General features: G+C 38.7%; 1 protein-coding gene across 1 annotated transcript in view; it reads left to right on the top strand.

Annotated features, from left to right (window-relative positions):
• Positions 1-780: 780 nt before the first annotated feature.
• SCAMP1 (secretory carrier membrane protein 1) overlaps positions 781-24,571 on the top strand; it is a 29,917-nt gene continuing 6,126 nt past the window's right edge. Inside the window, exons 1-5 of the mRNA XM_027882608.1 lie at positions 781-868; positions 11,003-11,101; positions 11,372-11,483; positions 18,450-18,578; positions 24,269-24,428. Coding sequence (XP_027738409.1) covers positions 11,024-11,101; positions 11,372-11,483; positions 18,450-18,578; positions 24,269-24,428 — 479 coding nt within the window. The 5' untranslated portion in view covers positions 781-868; positions 11,003-11,023. The remainder of the gene's footprint in view (positions 869-11,002; positions 11,102-11,371; positions 11,484-18,449; positions 18,579-24,268; positions 24,429-24,571) is intronic.

Raw genomic sequence — 24,571 nt, 5'->3', positions numbered from 1 at the left:
ACACACTGTCATAAAAGGCAAAACCTTCTCGATGGCATCAGCCTTGAAGCCAGATGTTGATCAGCACTATGCAATTGGATGCTGAAACACTGTGGTGGAACAAGGCATGAAATGGAATAAGTACAGGATTTTTTTCAGACGAAGTTGGTGCGGTCTATGGGGTGGGCACTTCAGCAGTTCTGCAGAACGAATCCTAACTGTCTCTAGCACCGAGAAATGAAACAATTTTCTCAAGATATATCTCAAACAGTCTTTCTTACTGTATAGTTAATTGAGGAAAAAAAATTCACTTTTTTCCTAAATTTTGATGGTTCAGGTAGAAGCTGAACCAGAAGTACTTTTGGCATTATGGGGACCCTGTTCCCTCAGCTTCATTTTTATTAAATGCTTTTTGTATTCCTGAAGGTGTGCTTCTGGTTAGGGACATCCAAGAATTACAGAAAGCTCTTTTCTTCTGGTGTGCTTTTTGAATGTGTAGTTGTGGAGTCTAGTGGTCAACATAGCAGGATAGAGTTTTCTTGTGTTCTCTGATTAGAGCCCTTCTCTGTTTAAATCAAAAAATGACAAATGAACTTTCTTGTTTACTGTGTTAATCAAGGTTTATAAGAAGTTCAGAACGAAATGATGTTATTTTGGAGATAAAGAGGTGGACATTTACAGACTTTTTAAATGAAAAAACCCCTTTTTTACATTGAAGTAAAATCTGAGTTTTATATAATATAATCATGTAAATATTGACTTTTTGGTTATATGCATGTGCATACATTTACACAACTGTTTTCTCTCCTAGGATCCTTCTGTTACACAAGTGACAAGAAATGTTCCTCCAGGGCTAGATGAGTATAATCCATTCTCTGATTCAAGAACTGTGAGTAGTACAATAATTTCTTCAAAATGCTGTTAACCTTAGATTTCTGAGGTGCTGTTTTCACAGTGGGGACTGACGTTGTAAAATGTGTAGTGATCTAGCTACAGGTAGTGGAAGATGTGTAAGAATAAATAGTCACACTAAGTATTTGGAGCATTCAGTGGCAAGGTTGACTTAATTGAGCTTTGACCTGCTAAAGAAGAGTGGCTCCCTGAAAGGGGATCAAAAAAGAATTGAGTTTTTCCCTCTTTAGTAAGATTTCTGATAGTCTCTCCTAATATTTTTCTGCATTTCGCTGGCTTTAAAACTTTGCAGTGTGGCACACTTCCCTTGTGTCTTTATTTTGATTTCTGTTTCACTTAATGCTGGTGCTGCTGGGAATGAGGAAGATGTTATATTTAAGTAACAGTCTACAAGCTGTGGTGCAGCAGTAAAAGGAAAAGTTTATGTTAAAGAAACTCAGTTGGTTTTTGCCTCTAGTTTATATAGTTCCAATATACCTTGCACTGTTTTTATCCATTGGGATAAATATAAGGAATGGATAACAGCATTTTTCAGAGGCTGTTGTTGACCGAGAAGATATTGTGCAATAATAGCAAAATTTAGGGCTGATTACTGTCTGACAATATAATTCATAAACAGTCAAATACTGTATTTTTAAAATGTAGGCTTATTTCTTGTGGCAAATCTGGTAGTCCTGTTGGGGAGTGTTCATATTTGAGTATTTGCAATGTCATGGATGGAGTGACAGAATTCACTCGAGAGATGCAGCTATATATTAATTGATATAAACCAGCAATTTAACAAAAACTAAAATTATTTAAAAAATGTTTTAAAACCATTGTAAATGCAACAGTGGTTTAACGAGATTCGATGGCAAAGTGCATTTGATTACTGTCTAGAGGACACAAAACTGTCAGGAAGGGCCTCTCATTGAGTCATGAGTTTCAGAAAGGACCCCATTACATCTTGAATTCCTTCCCAAGGGGAGCTTAGGTGTGTATGGATCCAGAATTAGTCAATAGTTTGTGTCTAAAGGATTATATGTGCACAGTAAATCCTTCTATCACATAGCTAAAATGTCAGAGTTTAGCATCACTTACTGAGAATAATGTTGTGGCAAGGAATCTCTCAGCTTCAAGGAGTAACCTTGAGAGCTGTCCCTACCCAAGGGGAGAGCCTGGTGTGCAGCCCACTGCTGTGAGGGAGAGATCAAGGGGCCCTGGGCTGTCCACTATTTATGGAGTAAGATGATTGACTTGTAGTCGTATTTTCATATCCCTTACAGAAGTTAGTTTATTCCAAACTTCATGACCAGATGGATCCATTACAACTGTCACTGGCTGTAACCCCTTGAGCAGGCTTATGGGAAATAGTGGGGGTAGGGAGAGCACACCATCACAGCAGTGAATCAGTAAGATTTCATACAGTGTTAAAATGCTATGCTGGGAGAAGCTTCATTTTGGGTATGCCTTGGATCAGCTGTTTAAAGTAGAGTACGTACAATTAACAGCAATATTAAGTAAGTCTCCAAATTTTTTTTCTCCTAGCTGACAGCATCAGGAATTATGCTGGATTTAGTTTTTGGAAGCTTAAAGAGTTTCAGAATTGCATTGTAATGACCATTTGTTACAAAGACAATAGATGTTTAAAAAAATATAATCTTGAGTTACTCTGACTTTTTTTATTACTTATGTACTTATTTTAACATGCAGCTCTATGGGAAGAGGAGAACAGAAATGCATGGCTAAAGTTGTCTGGCTTTGAACAATCAGCTGTGCATGTATAAAAAATTGTAATTGTTCATTACAGGTGTCACTCATAGAAAACAAGGAATGTGGAGGAGTTCTGTAAGTCAGTGGTCAGATCTGTCAGGCACTGTGATTCAGTTAATAATCTATGGGATGTTAGCAAATTCATAAAAATTGTCTATTGAATGCACAGCTCTGTAGAGGAAAAGAACTTTCACAGGTTTTCTTGACGAAAGCAAGACTGAAAGAGTAAAGCAAATATTTAGTTGAGAGTGCAGTAATAATCAACCTTTACATATTACTCCCCTTCCTCTGTATCTTGTGGATGCTAAATATGTGAGTATTTATTCTGTAATTATATGCATTTTCAGGAATATACCTGGGTACCTGAGGATATACTCACAATTCCATGAACTCACCTCTCTTTACCTACCACTTCTGTATGCAAGAGAAGAGCATGTTATGTGTGTACAAAGAAACGTAAAAGAAAATGCAAGAGGAGTAAGGGAAGAGACAGTGGAGGTGAATGCCTTTAAAGATGAACAGAGATAGAGGCAGGGTCTATAAGTTTTAGACTTGGGGGAATACAGTGTCCATCAGAGTAGGGATAGAAATCACTCTGTTTTGTGTGCTGCTCAAAGCAAAAGCATCCAAATAAGTTTTTGGGGGTTGGTTTCCAGAATTCTAGTGGCAGTGACAAGATGGTATCTTGCAGTCTTTAGAATTAATACAGTGTTCAGTTTTGGTCCTTGCTGTACAAAAAAGATGTGGACAGGCTGGAGATGGTCCAGAGAAGGGCCACAAAAGATGATCAAAGGCCTGGGAAGCCTGCCATGTGATGAACAGCTGAGAGAACTGGTTTGTTCAGCCTTGAGAAAGAAAGGGAGACCTTATCCCCATATTCTAGTATTTAACAAATGGCTGCGGAGAAGATGGAGACTCCCTTTGTACAAGGAGTCACATGTAAAAGATGAGGAGTGATGGATACAAGTTATTGCTGGGGAGATTCCAATTGGACATGGGAGGAAAATTTTTCGCAATGAAAACTATCCACCATTGGACTTATCTCCCCACGGAAGTGGTGTATTCTGTAACATTGGACACTTTTAAGATTGAACTGGACAGATCTTGTCTAGACCATGCTTTTGCCAAGTAAGGCTGGACCCTTGAGGTCTCCTTCCAGCCTGGTCTTCTGCAATTCTTTCCCCCTTCCCTCCAAATGGAAGTAAATGAAGCATACTGGACTGCAAAAATATTTCTCTTTTTCAAATCCAGACAGGATTTTAATTGATATTTCTTCTGTAAGAATGTGACTTCAAACTGAATGCTAACATGCATTATCTTATTTCAGTTGTGTTCGCTTTGCCAAGAGAGATGCTTACTACGAGTTCTTTCTTGGTTGTCAGGATAGGACAGGGGGGGAAAAAAAGTAAATTCTACTTTTCCTCAATATTCAGACACAGTAGGTTTTGAGAAGCTCAGATATAAACCCCATTTGTCAAGGAGTTACCTGGCAAGTGTTTTTCTAGGATTTTGGTACTTCGGCCTTTTTGCAGTCAATTTATATCCTTTAACTTCAGTGGGAATTTTGGTAAGAAGGTAGCACATAAGACATAAGGAGGAAAGTGAGTGGACGTAGGAGATTTTAGGTCTCATGTGTCAACATCTTAATATCAGAAGTTTTGTGAGATTGTTTTTTTTTCTTTTTGCTTATCAGATTTCAAAGCCTGTCTTATTTTTTATGGTTAAACCAAACAAAATTTTCAGTGAACAGTGTAAATGTCAGATTAAATATTGCTGGCTGCATCTTCAGTGGTTTTGTCTCCAGCTGTAACAGTCACCATGGAAATTACATTGTGTCTTTTGTCATGTATCTGAAATTAACAAGGAACAGATGAGATTAGACAATTAGTATTTTTGCTTCATCATTTAATGAAACTCTGTCAAAGAAGTTTTGCTGCTTCTACGTTTTTTAACCCCTTTGAGCATTCTATGTATATAGGTATGCCATATGTACCTATACACAATAATGCATATAGGAATCAATTTCAAATTGCTGTATTAAAAATTGGAAAAAATCATTAGTGGAATTGTGTGGTTTGTTTGTTTTTGTTTCAAGAGACATATTTCAGTGGATTTTTTTCCCAGTTAATTCCTGGGTAGCTCCTCACCTTTTGTCTTGCATCTAAACACATCAACAAGTTTGTAGGAAGCCGAATTGACCATCCACACTTGGCTTCTTTTGGGAGTCTTCCCCGTGCCCCCAATAAATAAACTACTTCACTCATATGAAGATATTAGCTCAAGAGAGAACTTCTTTTGAGTTGTGGACAAGTTTAGTTAGATGGATTTTTTAAACTTATTGTCTTGTTTGAGTATTACTGCAGCCTTAGGCTGTGAACTACAAACTTTCACCTTGAAAAGCTGAACTAATCTTGAACTGTTACTTAATTTTGTGAAGGAGGACTCTGAGACCAGTGCAAACTGAAAGATTAAGAAGATGCAACTGTCAACAGAAGCTACTACCTGTTCAGATAAAAACACCTACAGAAAAAAACTAGAAGGCCCCAGACTAGAAATCACCATGGGACCAAAAGGCATGTGCAGGGTGCATAAAGAGCATGTGGAGAATGGATTCATCTGGTGTAAAGGGTGTAAAAGCCCAGGGATTTCTTTGTTCTAGGTCTCTATTGGAGGCACCCAGCTCAAGCTGTGCCTATTGTGATACCAATTCAGTTACTACATTTTTTTTTTGCCTGGGATCAAACATGGACTCTTTAACACAACTTTTTAAGAGTGGTGGTAATGGTTTGCTTCTTCCCTTAGTGCTGCTTTGAGAGCAAGGCATGAAATAGAATGATGAATCTCAGAAGTACCTTTGGGGTAGGAACAGATAGGGTTGTTGTAGAGTGGGCCTGATTTAATTTCAAGATATCACATATTCAAGTTATCATAATGTGTCAATGAGAGGTCATATACCCCTATGAAGAAAGTCCTTGTAAAAACAGTTGACTTAGTTCTCCTGTCCAAATGTGAGTGAGATAGCATAATATATTATCTATTTACTGATGGCTGGAGGTTAGTGCAGTCCTCACCACCTTCATGATAAATTTCTTCCTAATATCTCATCTAAATCTACCCTCTTTCAGTTTGAAGCCATTTCCCTTTGTCCTGTCACTACCTGACTTTACAAAGTTCCTCTCCATCTTACTTGTAGGCTCCCTTCAGGTACTGGAGGCTGTAATTAGACCACTCTGGAGCCTTTTCTTTTCCAGGCTGAACAACCCCAACTCTCATCCTGTCCTTGCAGGAGAGGTGTTCCATTCCTCTGATCATCTTTCTAGCCCTCCTCTGAACTCACTTTTGTCATGTTATTTTTATGTTGGGGGCCTGGAACTGGATCCAGTTGGGGTCTCTTGAGAGCAGAGAGGAGGGGCAGAATTGCTTGCCTTGACCTGGACCACTTCTAGTCAAGCTTCTTTTGATGCAGGCCAGGATACAACTGGCTTTCTGACCTGTCAAGTAAGTGCAAGTTGTCAAGCTTCTCATCCACCAACACCTCCAAGTACTTCTTGTCAGAGCTGTTCTCAATCTATCCTCCACCCAACCTGTACTTGTGCCTGGGATTGCCCCTGCCTAGGGGCAGGACATGGTATTTAGTCTTTGTTCAGCTTCATGAGGTTTGTATGGGCCCAGCTCTTAAACCTGTCCTCTGGATGTCATCCGCTCTCTGCAGTGTTTGAGAGGGGAGGGAAGTGGCTTGATTTCTGCTGCCCTGAAGCCACCTAAGAAGCCTGTGTCTACTCGTCTTACTTACCAGATTCAGTATTTATTATTTATTACCAGATTCAGTAGTTTCCTTCAAAGATGCCTCAGCAATTTTTATTCCTAGAAATCCTCTGTCAATAAAAATAAAGAATAATATAAACAAAAGTAGACGACCAGATAAGAATTCCTGTTCTGTGTACTTAATAGTTATGGAGCTCAGCATCTTTATGAAATGTCCATTAATTCTCAAAACTAGTTCCTGCTGCCACCTACTTTAACATCTTCAGGATTTTGATGGTTATTGACTAAGTGTGTCTCTTGCACGTGCATGTTTTGTGCTGATAAAATGTTTCATGTGCCCTTAGAAAGTGGATGTTTGCTTTGAGTCTAAATAGCAAATCGATTGCTCCTATAACTACCTGTAATCTGACAGCTTGGTAATAGTATTTCCTCAGTATGATTTACTTTGACTATGTACAGTTTTTCTCTGTATTGTCTGTTACTTGCCAACTTTTAAAAATGTAAATCTGAGCTACTGCTTTCCAGAATGCCTCCAGTTTTAGCCTTCGTGCATCTTGCACGATAGCACTTGGGCCATTTCAGTTTTTTTCAATAGAGCAGCTTGAAAATACATCTCTACTTCAGAATGTTAGGAACCTACTTTATGCAGGCGAATTTTCCAGTAAGTTTTACTGTAACTGTTTTACAACTTTTCATTATGAAGTTAGCTTAATTCTTAATTGAGCTAACTCAATTAAGCATCAGAGATGGCAGTTAGATCAAACTTGTGCATGCCCTATATTGGAAATGGGTGAAACACATTCGCCTCTAGAACTGTGCTTTCTATGACCTTTTTAATAACTGTATAAAGACCTGTCTACCTTACTGCTTTGTCTTCTAAGCCAGTAAATTATTATTTATTTGACTGTTATTGATTAGGTTTTAAATGCATGTGTGAAGCAGCAATTTTTTTGAGTACCTTATTTGCATTAAGGCTTGGGGTGCATAACCTCTGTTCTCCCTGGTTCTTCAGGTTAATTTTACTTGTGTACATTTTTATTGAACGTCTCTTTTTCCAGTGATTGCTGTATACTATATATTTATATAGGACAAAAGAACATGTTAAGTGGCTTCTGACAAACTGTTCTCACAAGTACATTTTTTTTGCTTCTTTTTTCCCCGCACTCTGTACTCCTTCCTGACTAACTACATCAGTCCAGTAATAGATAATCTTGTATTTTGGCTAAACTTTAAGTCCATACAGATCTTCAAAACTTCAGCACAATGCTAGAGCTTGAAGGTGTACTGATACAACTTCATTACTTCTTGCTTCTAGGAAATTCCCAAACTCTATAGCTCTGTTCTGCAGGCAGTTTTGTTGGGCATTTTTTTGGTAGTTGAATGCTCCCAAGGCAGCTGGATACTTCTGTTTGTTTCATGTTAAGTAGCTGTGGTATTTCTTTTGCTTCTCAGTTTTGATTAGGGTTATAAAAAGAAGTTCTTTAGTTTGGTAGGAAGACTTAGAGCAATCGAAGTTTCAAAATCACAGTATTTCTTGAAGACCTCAAGAGCAGGCAATTTCAAAGTATCAGAATTCAAGTAAGTGGGGCAAAAGGCTAGCTGGGCCAAGCAGGGATTTTTTTCTAGAATGTAGGTAAAAAAGGAAAGTGTATGGACATTGGAAGCAAGGAGAGGTGACAAGGCTGCAGAGAGTTTGCCACTGCAGGGAGATGATTTGTGGGGTCGAAGTTTAATGAGCATTCAAGCTGGCCAGCAGCTTGACAACAAAAAGGGCTTTTTAAAAGCTTAATAGCAAAAGGATCTTTAAGATAACATTGGCAAGTGAAAACCACTTCAGAGACAGTGCAGCCACTGGTTATAGCCAGTATGGGTCCATGAGAGGAAAGTCCTACTTATCCAACTTAAGCAGGGAGTTGGACTCCGTGATCCTTATGGGTCTGCTCCAACTTGAGATACTCTATGATCATGGTGCTTTCTCCACTAGATTCTTTATCTATAAGATTATTTATTATACATGTTGTGTATCTGTTGTGCATTCAGTTCTGATCTTTGAATAATAACCTGGAAAAACACATTAAAGCAATATTGAACTTATACCATTTGGAGGTAATTTTTGAGCACTGATAACTTTATTTCCTTGTGCACACATTATGAAGCTAAGCTAAGTAAGTACAAAAACACAGTTGTGAACGAAAACATGCATGGCTTTTTCTGTACTTAATGGAAGAAATACTTCTGTATTTCAGCAGCAGGCTGTATCCTATGAATACAATGGCTAGAATGCAACTTCTGCTGGGATTATATTCTTAGTACATGTATCAACCTAGCAGAAATTCTTGAGTGATACCAGCAAAAATTAACAATGGATGTTGAAGCAGATGCATGATTTTTTTTTCTTGCCTTTCTGCACCACTTATGATTCGCAAAACTCTTTCTACTTTGTATACTTTGTGCATGAATTGCATCAAGTGATACAAAATAAATCATAAGTGATACTACACACAGAGTAGTATTCATGAATAGTGTGGACATACTTACTGTAGCTCAAAAGCAGCTTCTTTAGATGTACCACAGAAAAGGGACTTACCATGCTGGCTTTTTGCTGCTTTGTCAAGTGTGCACCTGGGGAAAGACAGCCTTTGGAAATGTGGAAGCTGTTTTTCAGAGAAAACTTAGGAGTTTAAACTCCACGAAGTGAAGTGTGAAACCATAAGGCAAGCTCAAAGCTATGAGTTAAAACTTGGACTACAACTTGGGAAACTTTCTTTGCTGGAATCAGGAAGCTTGTGCTATCCTTTAAGATTTTAAGAATACTAACAGAAAATAATGATATAAGAAAAAGCTAAATAAATTGTTTCTTTGCAGGGTAAGTGTCTTAAACTTGATTTCTCAATAGAACAGACTTTTGAGAAGTGACAGCTTCGTGGAAATACGTAGTGAGCTGAGTGTTAAGAAAACTAAGATGGACTTAGTACTAGAGGAAGAAACAGGAGCAGCTGTCACGCTCACTATAGAAAAGGATTTAAAAAATATTCAAGAAATTAAGAAGTCGGGAAGTCTTTGCTGGGCAGTTAGGAGCAGGGGAGAAAAGTCTAATTAATGTTACTTTGTTGGTTGGTTGGAGTTTTTGTTTTTTCAGGATTTATTTTGTTCGGGTTTTTTTTAGCAGACCCCTGTTAAAACAGAGGCTTTAATCTCCAAGCAGACATGGAAGTTGTCATGACTGCTGTTTCATTCCTGTGTTAAGTAGTGGACTGTAGCACACAAGTCTAACAGCATGAGACTCAGGGCAGCTGTTTGCTTGCACTGCAGTGGTTGAAATGCAGTATTCTCCTTCATGTTATTACGTAGATACAGCTCTATAGTTTTTTAGGGGCTAAGGCCTGAAGGAAGACCATTATCCTGTCTATTTCTGAGAAATGAGGCTTCTCTGGTATCTCAATATTCTGATGTATAAGATGAAAAGATAATTTTGAAATGCTGAAATCAGGTGCTGTTGCTGAGATGTGCTGCAGTATCACACACAGAGGTGGAGTTCACTCAGGTATCATGTTTTCTCCTCGGTATATTGCATCCGTGTGTTTTAAAAGAAGGTAAGAAAAGATGCAGTAATGCAATTCAAGTCACAGCTTGCCAAGTTAATGATATTATTTGATTCCTCATGTGTATTAAGGTGCTTTTATGTTGAAAACTTGACAGTTCTCACTGTATTTTTGTTCTTGATTTCAGTTTTTTTAGGAACAAGTGGTCTCACAAGATGACGGAACAGGGAAGTCTTTCAAGTTGCAAACTCTACACAAGGAATTGTAGTTTAGCACCAAGCCTATTTAAGAATAAAATACATCATATAATGCTATACCAATCTGCTTTGGTCACATTCAGTTGATAACTTCAATGTAGACAACTTCAGTCTTTTTCGCTTGTTTGATAGCTGCAGGTTAATATTGTGTGTAATAAAGAGATGTGGAGAAAATCAGAGAAAATGGCACTAAGGAGGGGAAAAATTAAAACAAAAGAACTGAGCCACTGAAAGCTCCTTATAAACTGTATTCACATAGGTGAGTGAGTGAACTGCTAGCCAGGTACTATGGTACATGCTGGTGAAATAGTCAAGCAATGGATTATGGATCTTGAATAGAAAATTTAATATGGTACATTGCTTCTCTAGTTAGCCGGGTGATACAAGCCTTTGTTAAGTAGAAGGCTCTGGAAAACATTTTTAATAGATGGCATTGTGTTTCAGAATTTGAATAAATCACTGTTAAATGCTGCAGTTCTCTGAAACAGAAACTCTGTGTTCATATTCATGTCTGAACAAAATTAAAATCCTCTTTACTTTTGACTGACTCATAAAATTCCATCAGTATTTATCAGAAGTAGTGCAGTGTAAAACCAAATAAGCAGAACACTGCACCGCAGAGTACAGTTAACACCTTTTTCCTGAAGATTTTAAATATTACAGGCAGCATATCAGATTTTCAGTTTATCAGTAATACATCCTTTAAAACAACTAGATTGTTTCTTACAGGTTTAATGAAGAGAAGTTTATTAGAAAGGGGGACTGTTTCCCAATAATTGTCTTTTGTTTCCTTAGCCTCCTCCAGGAAATGTGAAAATGCCTGATGCACCCAGTACCCAGCCAGCAATAATGAAACCAACAGAAGAACCACCTGCCTACACGCAAATTGCTAAGGTTTGTCTGCAACTTGTAGGCACTTTTTTACGTTGTTTTTAGTTATAATTGTTTAAATACACTTCTGGAATGATGTCTTTTATAAATAAGCACCGCTTTCCTAATTAAAGTTAATACTACCTTTAAGTAATTGGTTACTGTGTCAATTTGTGCAATATTGGGTCAGTCTTCAGCCATAACTGGAGATGCTTAATTATAGCAAACGAACTTGGAATATTTATGCTGTGTTCTTACTTTTTAACAGTATCTAATGATGCTTGTTTTGTTCAGGAGCATGCCTTGGCCCAGGCAGAACTGCTAAAGCGTCAGGAAGAACTGGAAAGAAAAGCAGCTGAACTAGATCGCAGAGAAAGGGAAATGCAGAGTCTCAGTCAGCAAGGGGGTATGCATGAAAAATATACTTCAAGTTTCAGAAATTTCACTTTTTCTTAGAAACTATATTAATTTGACAGCGACATTGTGAAGCAGATCAAAGAGGGATTTTTATAATGTCTTCAGGAAAAAAAAGTTTATCTCCCTTGAGTCACTGCATGTAGTGAATAAAAACTAGTTTGTCCTTTGCAGATTTTCCCTGAAAAATTTCTAAATGTGGCCTCTGCTACATGTTATGATTTGCTATCAGCTATTTTTTTCTAGATTAGTATCTAAGTAATATTATTGAATAGAAATGGAACATTTTGAGATGAAGTGAAAGTAACTTCCTAAGTAACATCTCTTTAACCTCTCACCTGTCAGTATTTATAGATGTAAGAGAACTTTTCTGTTTTGAAACTTTTTTTTTTTTGCTGTATTACAAACGTAATACTCTATACAAATAGCAGAAAGATCTATTTTTAATCTTTTATTAATTTTTATGACACTTCGGAATCCATAGTCAAAATCAGTATCTCATTTTGCCACAAACTGTGTGCTGTGCAAAACCATCAGTTTTTGTGTAGCAATTTCACAAATGGGAAGATTTACATTCTCTTAACTGGAGATAATTTACTACAAGTAGATCTATGGGAATATTCCTTTTCATAAGGAAGAACTTCAGACTGGAGTTCAAAAAACCCCAAAACCCAACAAAATAAAACACTGTCTGCAAGGTTGACTTCATCTGGTCTTTTCAGTTTTATCTACAATTCTGGTTTATTTTCACATGTGCTGGTCTTTTTTTACAATTCTGATTTGCATAATTTCTTAGTAATTCGAATTGGGGAATTTTATAGAATATTTTCGGTTGGAAGGTACCTACAATGAATCGCAGAATCACAGAACTGTATAGAGTTGGAAAGGGACCTCTGAAGATCATTTAGTCCAACCTCCCTTCCAAGGCAGTGTCCCGTAGAGCAGAATACACGGGAATACATTCTGAAAGAGTTTTGAATGTTTCCAGTGAGGGAGGCTCCACAGCCTCTCTGAGCAGCCTGTTCCAGTGCTCTGCCACCCTCATCTTCCTTGTGTTGAGATGAAACTTCCCTGTGTTTTAGTTTATGGCCGTTGCTCCTTGTCCTGTCACTTGGCACCACTGAAAAGGGTCTGGCACCATCCTCTTGGCACCCACTCTTGAAATATTTATATGCACTGATGAGATGCCCCCTCAGTCTTCTCTTCTCTAGATGAACAGGCCCAGTCTCTCTCACAGTTTCTTTTTCTAAGAGAGATGCTCCAGATCCCTCATCATCTTTGTGGACCTGCACTGTACTGTCCTTGTAGCTGTACCCTCCAGTAGATCCTTTTCTTTCTTGTAGGAGGACCCCAGAACTGGATGCCGCACTCCAGATGTGGCCTCGTAGGGCTGAGTAGAGAGGGAAGATCATCTCTCCTCACCTACTGGCCCACTCTTCTTAATGCACGCCAGGATACCATTGGCCCTCCTGGCCACAAGGACTCATGTCCTGGCTCATGGTCAACTTGCCAGTCACCAGGACTTCCTGGTCCTTCTCAGCAGAGCTGCTCTGTAGTAGGTCAGGCCCCAACCTGTGCTGGTACTTGGGATTATTCCTCCCCAGGTGCAGGATCCTGCACTTGCCTTTGTTGAACCTCATCAGGTTTCTCTCTGCCCAACTCTCCAGCCTTCCAAGGTCCCTCTGAATGGCAGCACAGACTTCAGGTGTCTCAGCTACTCCCTCCAGTTTTGTATCATCAGCAAACTTGTTGAGGGTACCTTTGATCCCTTCATCCATGTCATCGATAACAAGTTGAATAAGACCCAGTCCTGATCCCTGGGGAAGACCACTGACTGCAGGCCTCCAGCTGGATTCTGCTCCTCTGATCACGACCCTCTGAGCTCTGCCAGCCGGTTCTTGATCCACCTCACTGTGCGTTCTTCTTACCCACACTTCCTGAGCTTACCTATTTGGATGTTATGGGAGACAATGCCTTGCTGAAGTTGAGGTAGACAGCATTGCACTGCTCTCCCCTCATCAACCTATCCTGCCATGCCATCACAGAGGGCTATCAGATTGGTCAAGCATAATTTCCCTTTGGTGAATCCATGCTGGCTACTCCTTAAGACCTTTTCTTCTTCATGCTCGGTGATGACCTTTAGAATGATTGTTGAATCGCCTTTCTGGGGATGGAGGTGAGGCTGACTGACCAGTAGTTTCCTGAGTCCTCCTTATTCCCGTCTTCATTGGTGTCGTGGTTTTGCCCCTCAGCCCATCCCTGGGGCTGATGATGGTTTTGTCCAGGTAATTTCCAGACAAAAAGGCCAATCAAAAGTCCAATAACGCCTTTGCTAATTACATCTTCAAGAAAACGGAAGAGAAGGTTATTGGCGCAGTTAGAATTGATAACAGCAGCCATGTAGAAGAGAGAAATAACGGGCCCAAGCAGGGCCAGACTCCCTCCTCCCCCGGCTTGGGCCGGGGGGGGGGAGCAGGTGTAGCATTAAAGTCCTCCCTTCTCTCTTGTAAGAGAGTGAAGAGAAAAAAAAGTTTAAAAGACGAACTGCTTGGACAGAAACCGCTGTGGAAGAATTCCAGCCAAAAGATAACAGAGCTTCCAAGGTCGAAGCTGGCAGCTGAAACTACAACAAGAAAAGTAAAGTGCGAAAGAAGAGAGGCTTGTTTTCCCCCCTGCCTTTCTGCTCTCTCTCCTTAGCAGGAAAAAGACTGAAAAGTAATCCCTGCTACTTGTAAAAACTTGTTGAAGTAAGGAGACTCCCTATGCAGCTGATAGAAGAGTCTGTGGATGTACCAAAGAGAACCGAGACTTCATGAAAAGAACTGAAGTGAGGCAGAGTCCTGGTGGAAATTTGTGACCCTGAGGGAAACCTGTGCTGGAATAGTGACGACTCAAGTGGAATACTGAAATCCGTGTGTATGTGTGGATCTATACTGCTGTTGAAGATTTTGTGACCCTGAGAAATCTCATGCTAGAGCGAAACGGCCCATGTAAGATACTGGAATCTGTGCGTGTGTGGATTCGTGCTAGACCCATGCCGAGAAATTTATCAAAGACTATTCTCCCATGGGGAGGGACCTCCATAGGGAAACAGGGGTGGACTCTTAAACCATTATCCCCTGTAACCCCGTGGAAGAAGATCCATAGTAAACAAGTGTCCCCTTGCAAGCCTATGGAAGGAAGACCCTTCGGAACCTGAGTAACCTCCAGCCTTCAGTCTCAACCCAGGAGGGGGGTAAGCCCAGCCCTGGAAGCCAACACAGAACGAGAGGGAGAGAGAAGAAGTTCCAACTGCAATGAAAGTGCTGCTGCTACTGAAGATCTGTTGCTAGAAAGAGAAAACTGGAACTCCAAAAATACAGAATGAGACTACTTCTTCTCCTTGGACTGGTATAAAAAGGGAAGAAGTATTTCTATATATATATATATTGCACTTTACCTTGAATAGAAATTGTTATAGATATAGTTCTTTAGTTTTTAATTTATTAGTAGTTTTTATTTTACTAGTAATAAATGTTTATACTGTTTTCCCCAAATCCTGTCTCTCTTGTGTCTGCAAAAACTTAATCTCAACTAGTGGTAATTATGTGGGAGGTGGAAAGCAAAATTAACCCAGAACAAAACCACGACAATTGGCTTTCCTCCAGTAATTGGGCACCTGTCGTGTTCTCCATGACTTTTCAAAGATGATGGAGAGTGGCTTAGCTACAGCATCTGCCAGCTGCCTCAGCACCTGTGCATGCATCCCATCTGGGCATATGGATTTATGGGTGTGAAGTCTTGCCTAGCCAATCTGTAACCCAGCCCTCTGTGACCAAGTGGAGATCTTGGGATCAAGATCTGAGGGGTAAAGGGTTCCTTTCCCTGGACTACTTCTCTTACTTCTGAGGTATGGGACTCCTGAGGGCTGACCTCAGCAGCAAAGACTAAGCAAAGAAGACATTCAGTAATTCTACCTTCTCTGTGTCTTATGTCATCAGGACACCCGTCTGATTCAGCAGTGACTCCACGTTTTCCCTGATTTTCCTTTTGCTGCTGATGTACTCTTAGAAGTACTTCTTGTTGTCCTTGATATTGTTTAGCAGACTCAATTCCAAGTGGGTCTTGGCCTTCTTTGTTGCACCCCTGCATACCCTAATGATGTTCCTATAGTGCTCTCTCACATGACCTGTTCCTTTTTCCACATCCTATAAATTTTTTTCTTGCATTTGAGATTTATGAGGAGCTCTCTGCTCATCTATGCAGGTCTCCTGTCCTCTTTGCCTGATTTCTTGTCATGAGAATACACTAGTCTTGAGCTTGGAGGAAATGATGCTTGAATATTGACCAGTCTCTTGGACTCCTCTTCTAGAGCCCTATCCTGTGGGATTCCTTTAAGTAGGAAAAGGTAGAAGTCAATTCTCTGGAAGTTTAGGCCTCTAGTCCTGCTTACTGCTTTGCTTCCACCATGCAGGACCCTGAGTTCCATCATCTAGTGCTCACTGTGGCCAAGGCTGCTCCCAACATTCATGTCTTCAACCAGTCCCTCCTGATTTGTTAGTAAGAGGTCCAGGAGCCTGGTTGGCTCTTCCAACAGTTGCATGAAGAAGTTATTATCAGTGACTTGCTGGAGCTTCCTGGACTGGGTGTGCTAAGCTGTGTTGTTCCTCCAACAAATAGCAGAGTGGTGGAAGTCCCCCTGGAGAACCAGGGCTTGTGACTGCAAGGCTGTTTTCAGCTGCCCACAGAAAGCCTCATTAACCTCCTCCTGATCAGGTGGCCTATATTAAACACCCCCAGCAGTGTCAACCATATTAGCCTGTTGCTTAATTATCACCTATAAACTCCCAATTTGTTCATCTATCCCTGGATAGAACTCAGTACATTCCAGTCACTCCCTGACATAAGGAGCAACTCCACTACCTCGCCTCTCTGACCTGTCCTTTCTCAAAAGTACACAGCCATCCTTGACAACATTCCAGTCATATGAGTTGTTCCACCTTGTCTCATCCATATATGCAGTGAGATCATGGCCCTACGGCTGTACATATATTTACAGGTCTTGTTTATTCCCCATGCTGCACGTGTTTGTGTACAAGCTCTTTGGAGAGGTAATCAGTAATTAAAGCACGATCAATCTATTGTTCATAAAAGCCAAAACCTTCTGGACAGCACCAGCCTTGAAGCCAAATGTTGATCTGCACTAGGTTGTGTTTCTGGCTGTCCCCGTTTCTCTAATTGGTGGGATAGATGAGAAGATGACTTGAGCACTGATGTTTTTCATCTGCCTTGCCAGGGCTTTATAGTCTCCATTGATCCTGCCCATTTTTTGGTGTCATTTGTACCCACATGAAAAAGTACGAGTCTGTGATCTTGACAGATTGGGGTACTCTCTCAGCACCATCATGGATTGTAACCCCTCGTGGGCAGCACAGCTCCTGCAACTCTATGTCAGGCTGGCAGATGGGTGCCTTGATGCCCCTTAACAGTTGCCCACTATAAAAACTTGGCATTTCTCTATATGGTAACCACCATGTGCAGGTTCTCCTTTGGCCTTTAAAGCATCATACCTGTTCTTGGTCTGATTGCTGGAGGATGGAGGTTGAACTGGAGCCCCGCTTTTGTGTATGACCAGGGTCCAACGTGTGTCATGCTCAGTGATATCCATTGTAGGTGTAAGGTTCTGAAACCATGTATCTATTTCTGTTTCAGCCCATCTAATACTGTGTATGCTATTGCAGTTTGTCTGCCTGCTGCAACAGGCCATCAACCTTTGCACACTTGTTCATGTACCAGCCTTTCTTCCAGGAGAAGTATCTGGGCATTCATTGCAAGCTACCACTTGTACTGATGCCTCCTTCCTTACCAGTTCTGTCTGGGTGGATGCATCAGAGTTCTCAGGGGCCGTCTCAGTAGACACACTCATTTTGTTTCTGAGACAAGTGCCCACCATCATGGCAGAGACTTACAGCACTTAGCACTTACCTGAGGTGTGAACTCACTGCAGATTGCAGCATCCTCCCCGCTTGCCCTACTTAGGCAAACTGCTGCACCACAGTCTGTTCACTATGTTCCGGTTCGCTCATGCTCCCATTTAAATCTCCTGCTGTTCTCCTGGCAATGCACCCCTCTATACCCGACTGGCTTGTGAGAGCTCAGTGCCTTCAGTCTTCTCTGCTCAGGTCCTGAGCAGCATTGCATTTGAACATGTGCTGCTTCCTATTTCAAGTAGTTCATTGGGGTGTGTATCTCGTGCATCCGGAGGTTGAAATGCTATGGTAGAGGTTTGCTGCAGCGATTGTCTCACTTGAATCCCTGAGTCTGTGCTTGGAAATCCACGTGTCTGATCCCCACACAACTGTATCAAAATACACTGATGCTGTAGGGCATATTCTTGTAAGAAAAAGGTAGTAACAGACCATTTCGGTACTTGTCGTTCTTGAGATTTTCTGCCTTTTAGGTAAGTTTTGACTGTCAACTATATTGGGAACTACCTCAAATTATTAAGAGATAGTCTAGTATTAAAAATACCACAATTCTGAAAATAAAGAATGCTTTTCAGTCCCCTGTCTTTCTATTCAACAAAGTATGTGAGTATGATGAGACTTTAGAAAAATATTAATATAAAAGTCAAGGAACTCTGCAAAATTGTTTTTCTGCCCATATCTGGGTTTTTTTGTGAAGAATTCTCTTTGCTTATTACTTTATAAGAACTGTCAGATGCCTGCTCAGTCTTCTATGTAGATAAATATTGTACTTTCCTTAACCTGCCTGTACATAATTGTATTTTATTTTTATAGTTTAATTTCAGTATTATGTGAGGATTGCTCTTAAAACTCATGGGTTTTGGTACCCCAGGTTATCCATCCACTTAAAAAACTCATACATAAAACAGTTTGAACAAGCTCAAATTTATGTCTCATTCTAGTATAACAATATTGTAAAGACCTTTGTTTTTTCTTTATTTTCTGTTTTGCAGGTAGAAAAAATAACTGGCCACCTCTTCCTGAGAATTTTCCAGTAGGTCCTTGTTTTTACCAGGATTTTTCGGTAGACATTCCTGTAGAATTCCAGAAGACAGTAAAGATTATGTATTATTTGTGGATGTGTAAGTATTTTCTTTTAAAGAAAAAACCGAAGTGCCTGTTCACACTTGGTGATACATACCCACTACTTTGGCTTTTTTATTGTCTGTAGTGAAAAATTACTTTAAATCTAGAAGCCAAATGTTGGAGCAAAATCTTACGGTTAGCTACAGTTTTTAAAAATATTCAATTATTTCATAAAAACTTCCACAGAAATAAAAAGGAGGATTATTCTAAGGCAATTTTATCTAGTTTATTGCAATTTCCTGGTTTGAATTTCTCTGTTGTTGTAAATTTAGCTTTGACCATTTATTAACTTAGAAATAATTTTACTGATTTTAAAATCAGGTTATATATTAAGAACTATAACTCACAATTAGTGTCAATAGACTTTTGAGTTTAAGAAGTGTAATATCCATTTGATCTAATATACATAGTTTCATATAGTGTAATACAGTTTTCCATCTACAGCAGAGACTTAGTATCATGTTAGGGTATTTTAAGAAATAGTGTCAGTTAGCTGAAGAATCAGTCCATGTTAAAACTCTCCTTTGTATACAAAGAATGCTCTGCACCATCTTCGTAGGATTAATTTTGCCCTCATTCTTATGCTGTGTTTTGATTGGAGAAGTGTTGGATTAAACAAATACACGGATGCACTCTAGTTTCTTCTGCCTTGTCCAGTGTGATGAAAGCCTAATAAATATTCTGAGATTGAGGAAATCGAAAAGACTTAAGTACTTTGATGCCCTTCGTGTATTTTTAACATTATAAGGAAATGGGAATTTCAGACATTTTCTGTATTTTTTCATAGCTTCAGATGTAGTTAGCAAATCTCCATAATTTTACATGTTACTCTGGTAATCTTATTGCTATGATTGAACCCCCTAATTGAAACACCTAAAATGAGCAGATAGCATTGAATTAAGTCTATTCCCTTTCATCATAATCCACAGCTTTCTGTATTCATCGTTGGGTCATTAATCTTCAAATAAGCAACTACAGAATGTATGACTACTCACTCTCTTAAAGCTGACAGATAATTAAGATTTATATGAAATTTAAGATGAAATATTCAGAATTTTAGGATGGTTACTAATTCTGGCCGTTTGGAGGACTGAGTTCTGAAAGTGTGTATGCTTCAAACAGGAAGTGAACTTGGGCAGGGAGAATTGGAATATTAATACTGGTTTTAATTTTCCTTCTTATAACAACAAATAAAGGAAGCAAAAATGTTGTACCATTTCAAAATATTTGGGAGCTGTGCTTCTATACTGGCATGACAGCTCATCTTCTCTGTAGCCTGAGATTTCAACCAAGTCTTCTTGCTCTTTTCATTCTTTGGCTCTAGTACTCTCTGACTTAGGGATTACTCAGGAAGTAAGGAAAAGGGCATAATAAAGGAAAAGAAAGACAAAAGGCTTTAAAAAAGCGATATAAAAGATTGAGTATAGAACCCCATGCCCTAGGACTGGCTGTTGAATCATTCCTTGAGACTTTTCTTTCCTAGGATCACATTTTCATGGCTGTCTCATTTTTCCTTAGACTGTTTTTCCTCATTGGAGGACTTACTGCCATCACAGACCAGCCTGCTTCTGTTTGCCACTCTACTCTACATTTTATTTCCTCTTCCATAACTTCCTATATCCTGTAGGTTCTAGGGGTCCTGTGAACATCATCACATTTGGAGAAATCTAGTACTGCATTCTCAGCACTTAATAAAATAGGATAGTTTTCCTCTTTAGCAGCCCTGGGAACAAACCTTCTGTTTTAGTTTTCTGTGTGCTTCCACAGTTAGAATTAATTTTTATATCATTAATCTTGGGCTTTATATCTCTGAGGAAACTTCTTTATCTATTAAAGATCTACATGCTTTATTTCATCCGAAAACAAGTGTCTTTGTATCCCTGTTTCATTAATTCCTCTTTTAAATTAATTTCTCCTTTTGTATCAGAAGTCAGAGTTTTTAAATTCCTTGATGTGGTTTTATATTTGCACTTCTTTTCCACCTGAGGAGAGACCTTTTTTTGACTGAGCCTTTACATGTTTTTTTGAACTATAACAATCTATTAGCAATGGCTTTTTCCAGTTGCTTTTAGAGCTTTTCTATTCTATCGTGGTTTTGTGACCATTGCTGTTTTAAGGGCTTGAACATAAGAATAACAGTTTCCCTGACTCATTAGGACTGAGCAGTGCTTTTTAGATCTTTTTATGTTATTATTTTGTCCAGTGTCAAGTACAATGTCTCTTGACCTGTACTAACACCAAAAATCTTTTGCCTCAGAAGCCTGTGTATTCCAGCTACTTTCCCCAAAGGCTAATAGCATGCACTAAATAAACACTACTGATATTCAAATCATATTTCTTATTTGAAGTTACAAACTGAAGAGGTTTTTTTAGAAAAATAATACCCTAAAGTGCCAAGTAAAGTATCTTTTTTTTTTTTTCTTTTCTGTATAGGAGTTTCATCTCATCTATCCTCTGTCTGAGGATATGAGATATATAGAGATAGATAGATAGATAGATAGATAGATAGATAGATAGATAGATAGATAGATAGATATCAATCTGTGTAGAATTTTGCTCCTCTATTCCTGGAAACCTCCAAGAATGGACATTCCATAAACTCCCTCCAAGCATTTTCTGGTGTGTTGCTGTCTTTTAGAGTTAGATGATGTTTCTCAGTATATAATGTAATTCTCCCCTTCTATGTTTGATCTTCAGTGTTCTATCCACTGTTGTTGTGGAAAACACATTTATCCCCATTAGTCATCCCCTTTTGCCTTAATTAGCATAGTTTGCTCAGACTTTTTTTATGGGTGATCTTTTCCAGAGATTTGACTGACTGGTTGGTGCCTTACAGATTCAGTTTGGTTCACTCCACGTTATTAATGCAGGTTTTTGGTGCATAGCATCAGGAAATTTAAAAAGAACTCCTTCACATTTTTGATAGCATGTACTGATCTAAGTCTGCTTTAGAATATATTTTTTCCCTGTGGAAGATATTTCTCTTGTTTGTAAAACATGTAAACACATCACTCCCAGAAGAGCAGAACAGACAATGTACAAAAGCCTAAACTATATTTGAAGCTACTCTTTGCTCCATGATTGCATGTGATCAAACTTACCCCGTCTTCACTTGTGAGTGGCCTTGTGGCTTCAAAACCCTCCATTCCATAGACATCCCATCCCCCTTGAGGCAGCCTATTACAGAGTGACAGTCCAACTGAATCCTGAAAGAGGCATATCCTTTTGTCTTAGTGTGGACTTCGATTTCCTGAGAATACCTTCAGTAAAACATTACTGAAATTAAACTTAATACAAAAATCTATTTTCATGCAGTCCCCAATGGGACAGCAAAATAATGATCTCAATAATGTACGTGCCAGATAGCATCAGTGCAACTTGTGGTCTTTATCTACAGTGCTTTTTCAGGCATTTATGGATGATAAAGTGTAGTTGATTAAGACAGGGAATATATCTAAGTAGAATTCTTCTGTTTAAGGGCATTTACACCACAAAAAAAAAAAAGAAGTTGAGTCTGAATATTTATTAAACTAATGCAGTTTCCCATTGTTGACTATTATCTCTTTTTTTTTTTTAACTTCATCTGCTTCCACAGACAAACTAGGAGAAGGCTTTCTTGGATCACCTAGAGTGCTGTACTGGTATAGCTGTGAAGTTATTGTTATATAGACTTTGCATGTCACAGACCTCTGCCAAAGCATGAGGTCATTTCAGCTCCCAAGTGGTCATTATCTTTAAAAACTTGTATCATGGTTTAATTTGTTGAGGCAAGTAAGTGGAAGGTACTTAAAACTGTTACCCTGAACATAAAAACACCTGTCTGTTCATACAGTAGCAAAGCTTACCTAGAAGTGAAGACGTTGGCTCGAAGGACAAGTGATTTTCTGTACCTTGTAGCAGGCACAGGGCAAGTGCAGTGACGCAAGAATTGTCAGCCAGGTCTCCTTGTCTTCCTTGGTAGCTTGTTAGTACTTGGTTTTTATAGCTGAGGTTCTATGTTGCAGTAGTAAAGTGGACCCCTGTGTTGCTGGTTTAAGTATCAGTAGTGGGTGTGATGTTTCACCCCTTTTCTGCACTAATGGTATTCTTTTAAAACTTGTCTTGTTACCATAACTGTAAACACACACACACACACACACACACACACAGAAAAAAAAAAAATTGGAAAGTTCAACCTCCACCGGAATTTGAATGTTTCTAGTAATCTAGGGTGTCCTCCCTCTTTTCCAGTATTGACTAGAAAAAGAGAGAATACCCCTTTCTTACATTTGTCAAAAGGAAGGCAAGAACTGGGATTTTTATCCTTTGTTGTGCTTTATGAGGCACACACACACAAATTCTGAAATGAGGTGCTTTCGTGACCTTTTAGGGCAATGCTAAGATATGTAAGTGCATTAATTGCCTTTATTTAAAAGCACAAGGTTTTCTGATTCTGGTAACTCTTACAGGAAAATGTGGTTTGTCTGAGGGAAATGGTTTGAGTTGTTTTAGTCTTTCATATGATATCTGTGCATGTTGATTATAAGATTTTTTTTTTCCCCACTAAATTGATTTAGAGCTTATTTAAGTACTGGTTAAGGCAGCAGCAAAGAGTAGTATTTTTTTCAGAATCCTTAGTATCTTGCCAGTTCCTTCTGCTGACCTTAGCTTGCAGTGGAATGACTGAAGTGTTTTTCTGAACTTAAATTAAAAAAAAAAAAAAATCACTTCTGTCAGGACCAGCTTTTGCACGCTCAGTGATAGATACCCTACTTTATTCTGGTCCACAAGGACAGACACTGTCCTCTGAGACAGCAAAATCACTCCTGAATCATGGGTTATTGCTGAACAAAAAGAAAAATTCATGTTCATCTTTTAACTTTGGCAGAACTAAGTTCTCTCTGCCAGATAGTATGAAGCTAGTAGTTGTAATGCTCCTTAATATTGCTGTATCTTATTCTAAGAAGTAAACTTATTTGAAATAAAATGTGAAGTCATAATCCAAATGCATTTTCTTTAGTAGGAATTGAATAGTTAACCTGTAACAAGGTCTGCCAATGAGAAAATGATAGTATTGAGCTAAGAATAGAGCGCCAAAAAGGCAGATATTTAAGGCCAGTGTTCTAAGAAATAATTGAATATGTAAAATGTATTAAAGCATTAGAACAACTTCTTGCAGATCTTGTTTTACTGAGGAACATTCTTAGAAAATTTTGTTTGTTTGTTTGTTTGTTTTATTATATGGAAGACAAAGAGGTTTTCATTGACAGATTTCTTTGGAAATTTTTCTTTTCAAATTAGACTGCTTATTTTGTGATGCAGTTTATGCAATTTATAAGCTTTGTCTCAAAAAACCATTAGTCTATTAAATATTTTTACCCAGTTGTTGTTGTAGAAAAATACCAATTATTGCACCTGTAGAAACCTCCTTTTCCATCATTTCATGTTTGAAAATGTCAGAATTTTTGCTATATAGCTGGTAGTACTTGAATTTTCATGCTTAGTACTTTCACTTGTGAAGAGAGGTTTTACCTGAAAGTAAACTGGTAAAAATCAGTTTATTCCTGAGGGCATTGAGAGGGTTTTGATTATTTTCTGCATGCTGATGTTTTGTTTAAAATGCTCAGTTTGGATATTACTTTACAGTTGTAATAATTTATTGTACAAACATAAGCTAATTAAGACTATTTTGCTTTTGCTTCTACAGTCCATACAGTGACACTGTTTCTTAATATCTTTGGATGTTTGGCCTGGTTTTACGTTGATGCTACACGAGGGGTTGATTTTGGATTGAGTATTCTCTGGTTCTTGCTTTTTACCCCTTGTTCTTTTGTGTGCTGGTACAGACCACTTTATGGAGCTTTCAGGTAACAACTTCATCTTGACTTAGGATATTTAAAAGCATACCAAAATGCATTAACATTTCAGAATTTGCTTCATTATCATTATGATAATCCTTCAATATGCTTTCATTAGAAACAGTATCTTTGCCATTAATTCATTTGTTGTT

This window comes from Empidonax traillii, unplaced genomic scaffold, assembly GCF_003031625.1.
Source record: "Empidonax traillii isolate 1590-97213 ecotype Southwest subspecies unplaced genomic scaffold, ASM303162v1 scaffold8:size5222938, whole genome shotgun sequence".
Classification (NCBI taxonomy): domain Eukaryota; kingdom Metazoa; phylum Chordata; class Aves; order Passeriformes; family Tyrannidae; genus Empidonax; species Empidonax traillii.
Note: the sequence above shows the minus strand (reverse complement) of the source record. Positions and strands in the feature narration are given on the sequence as shown.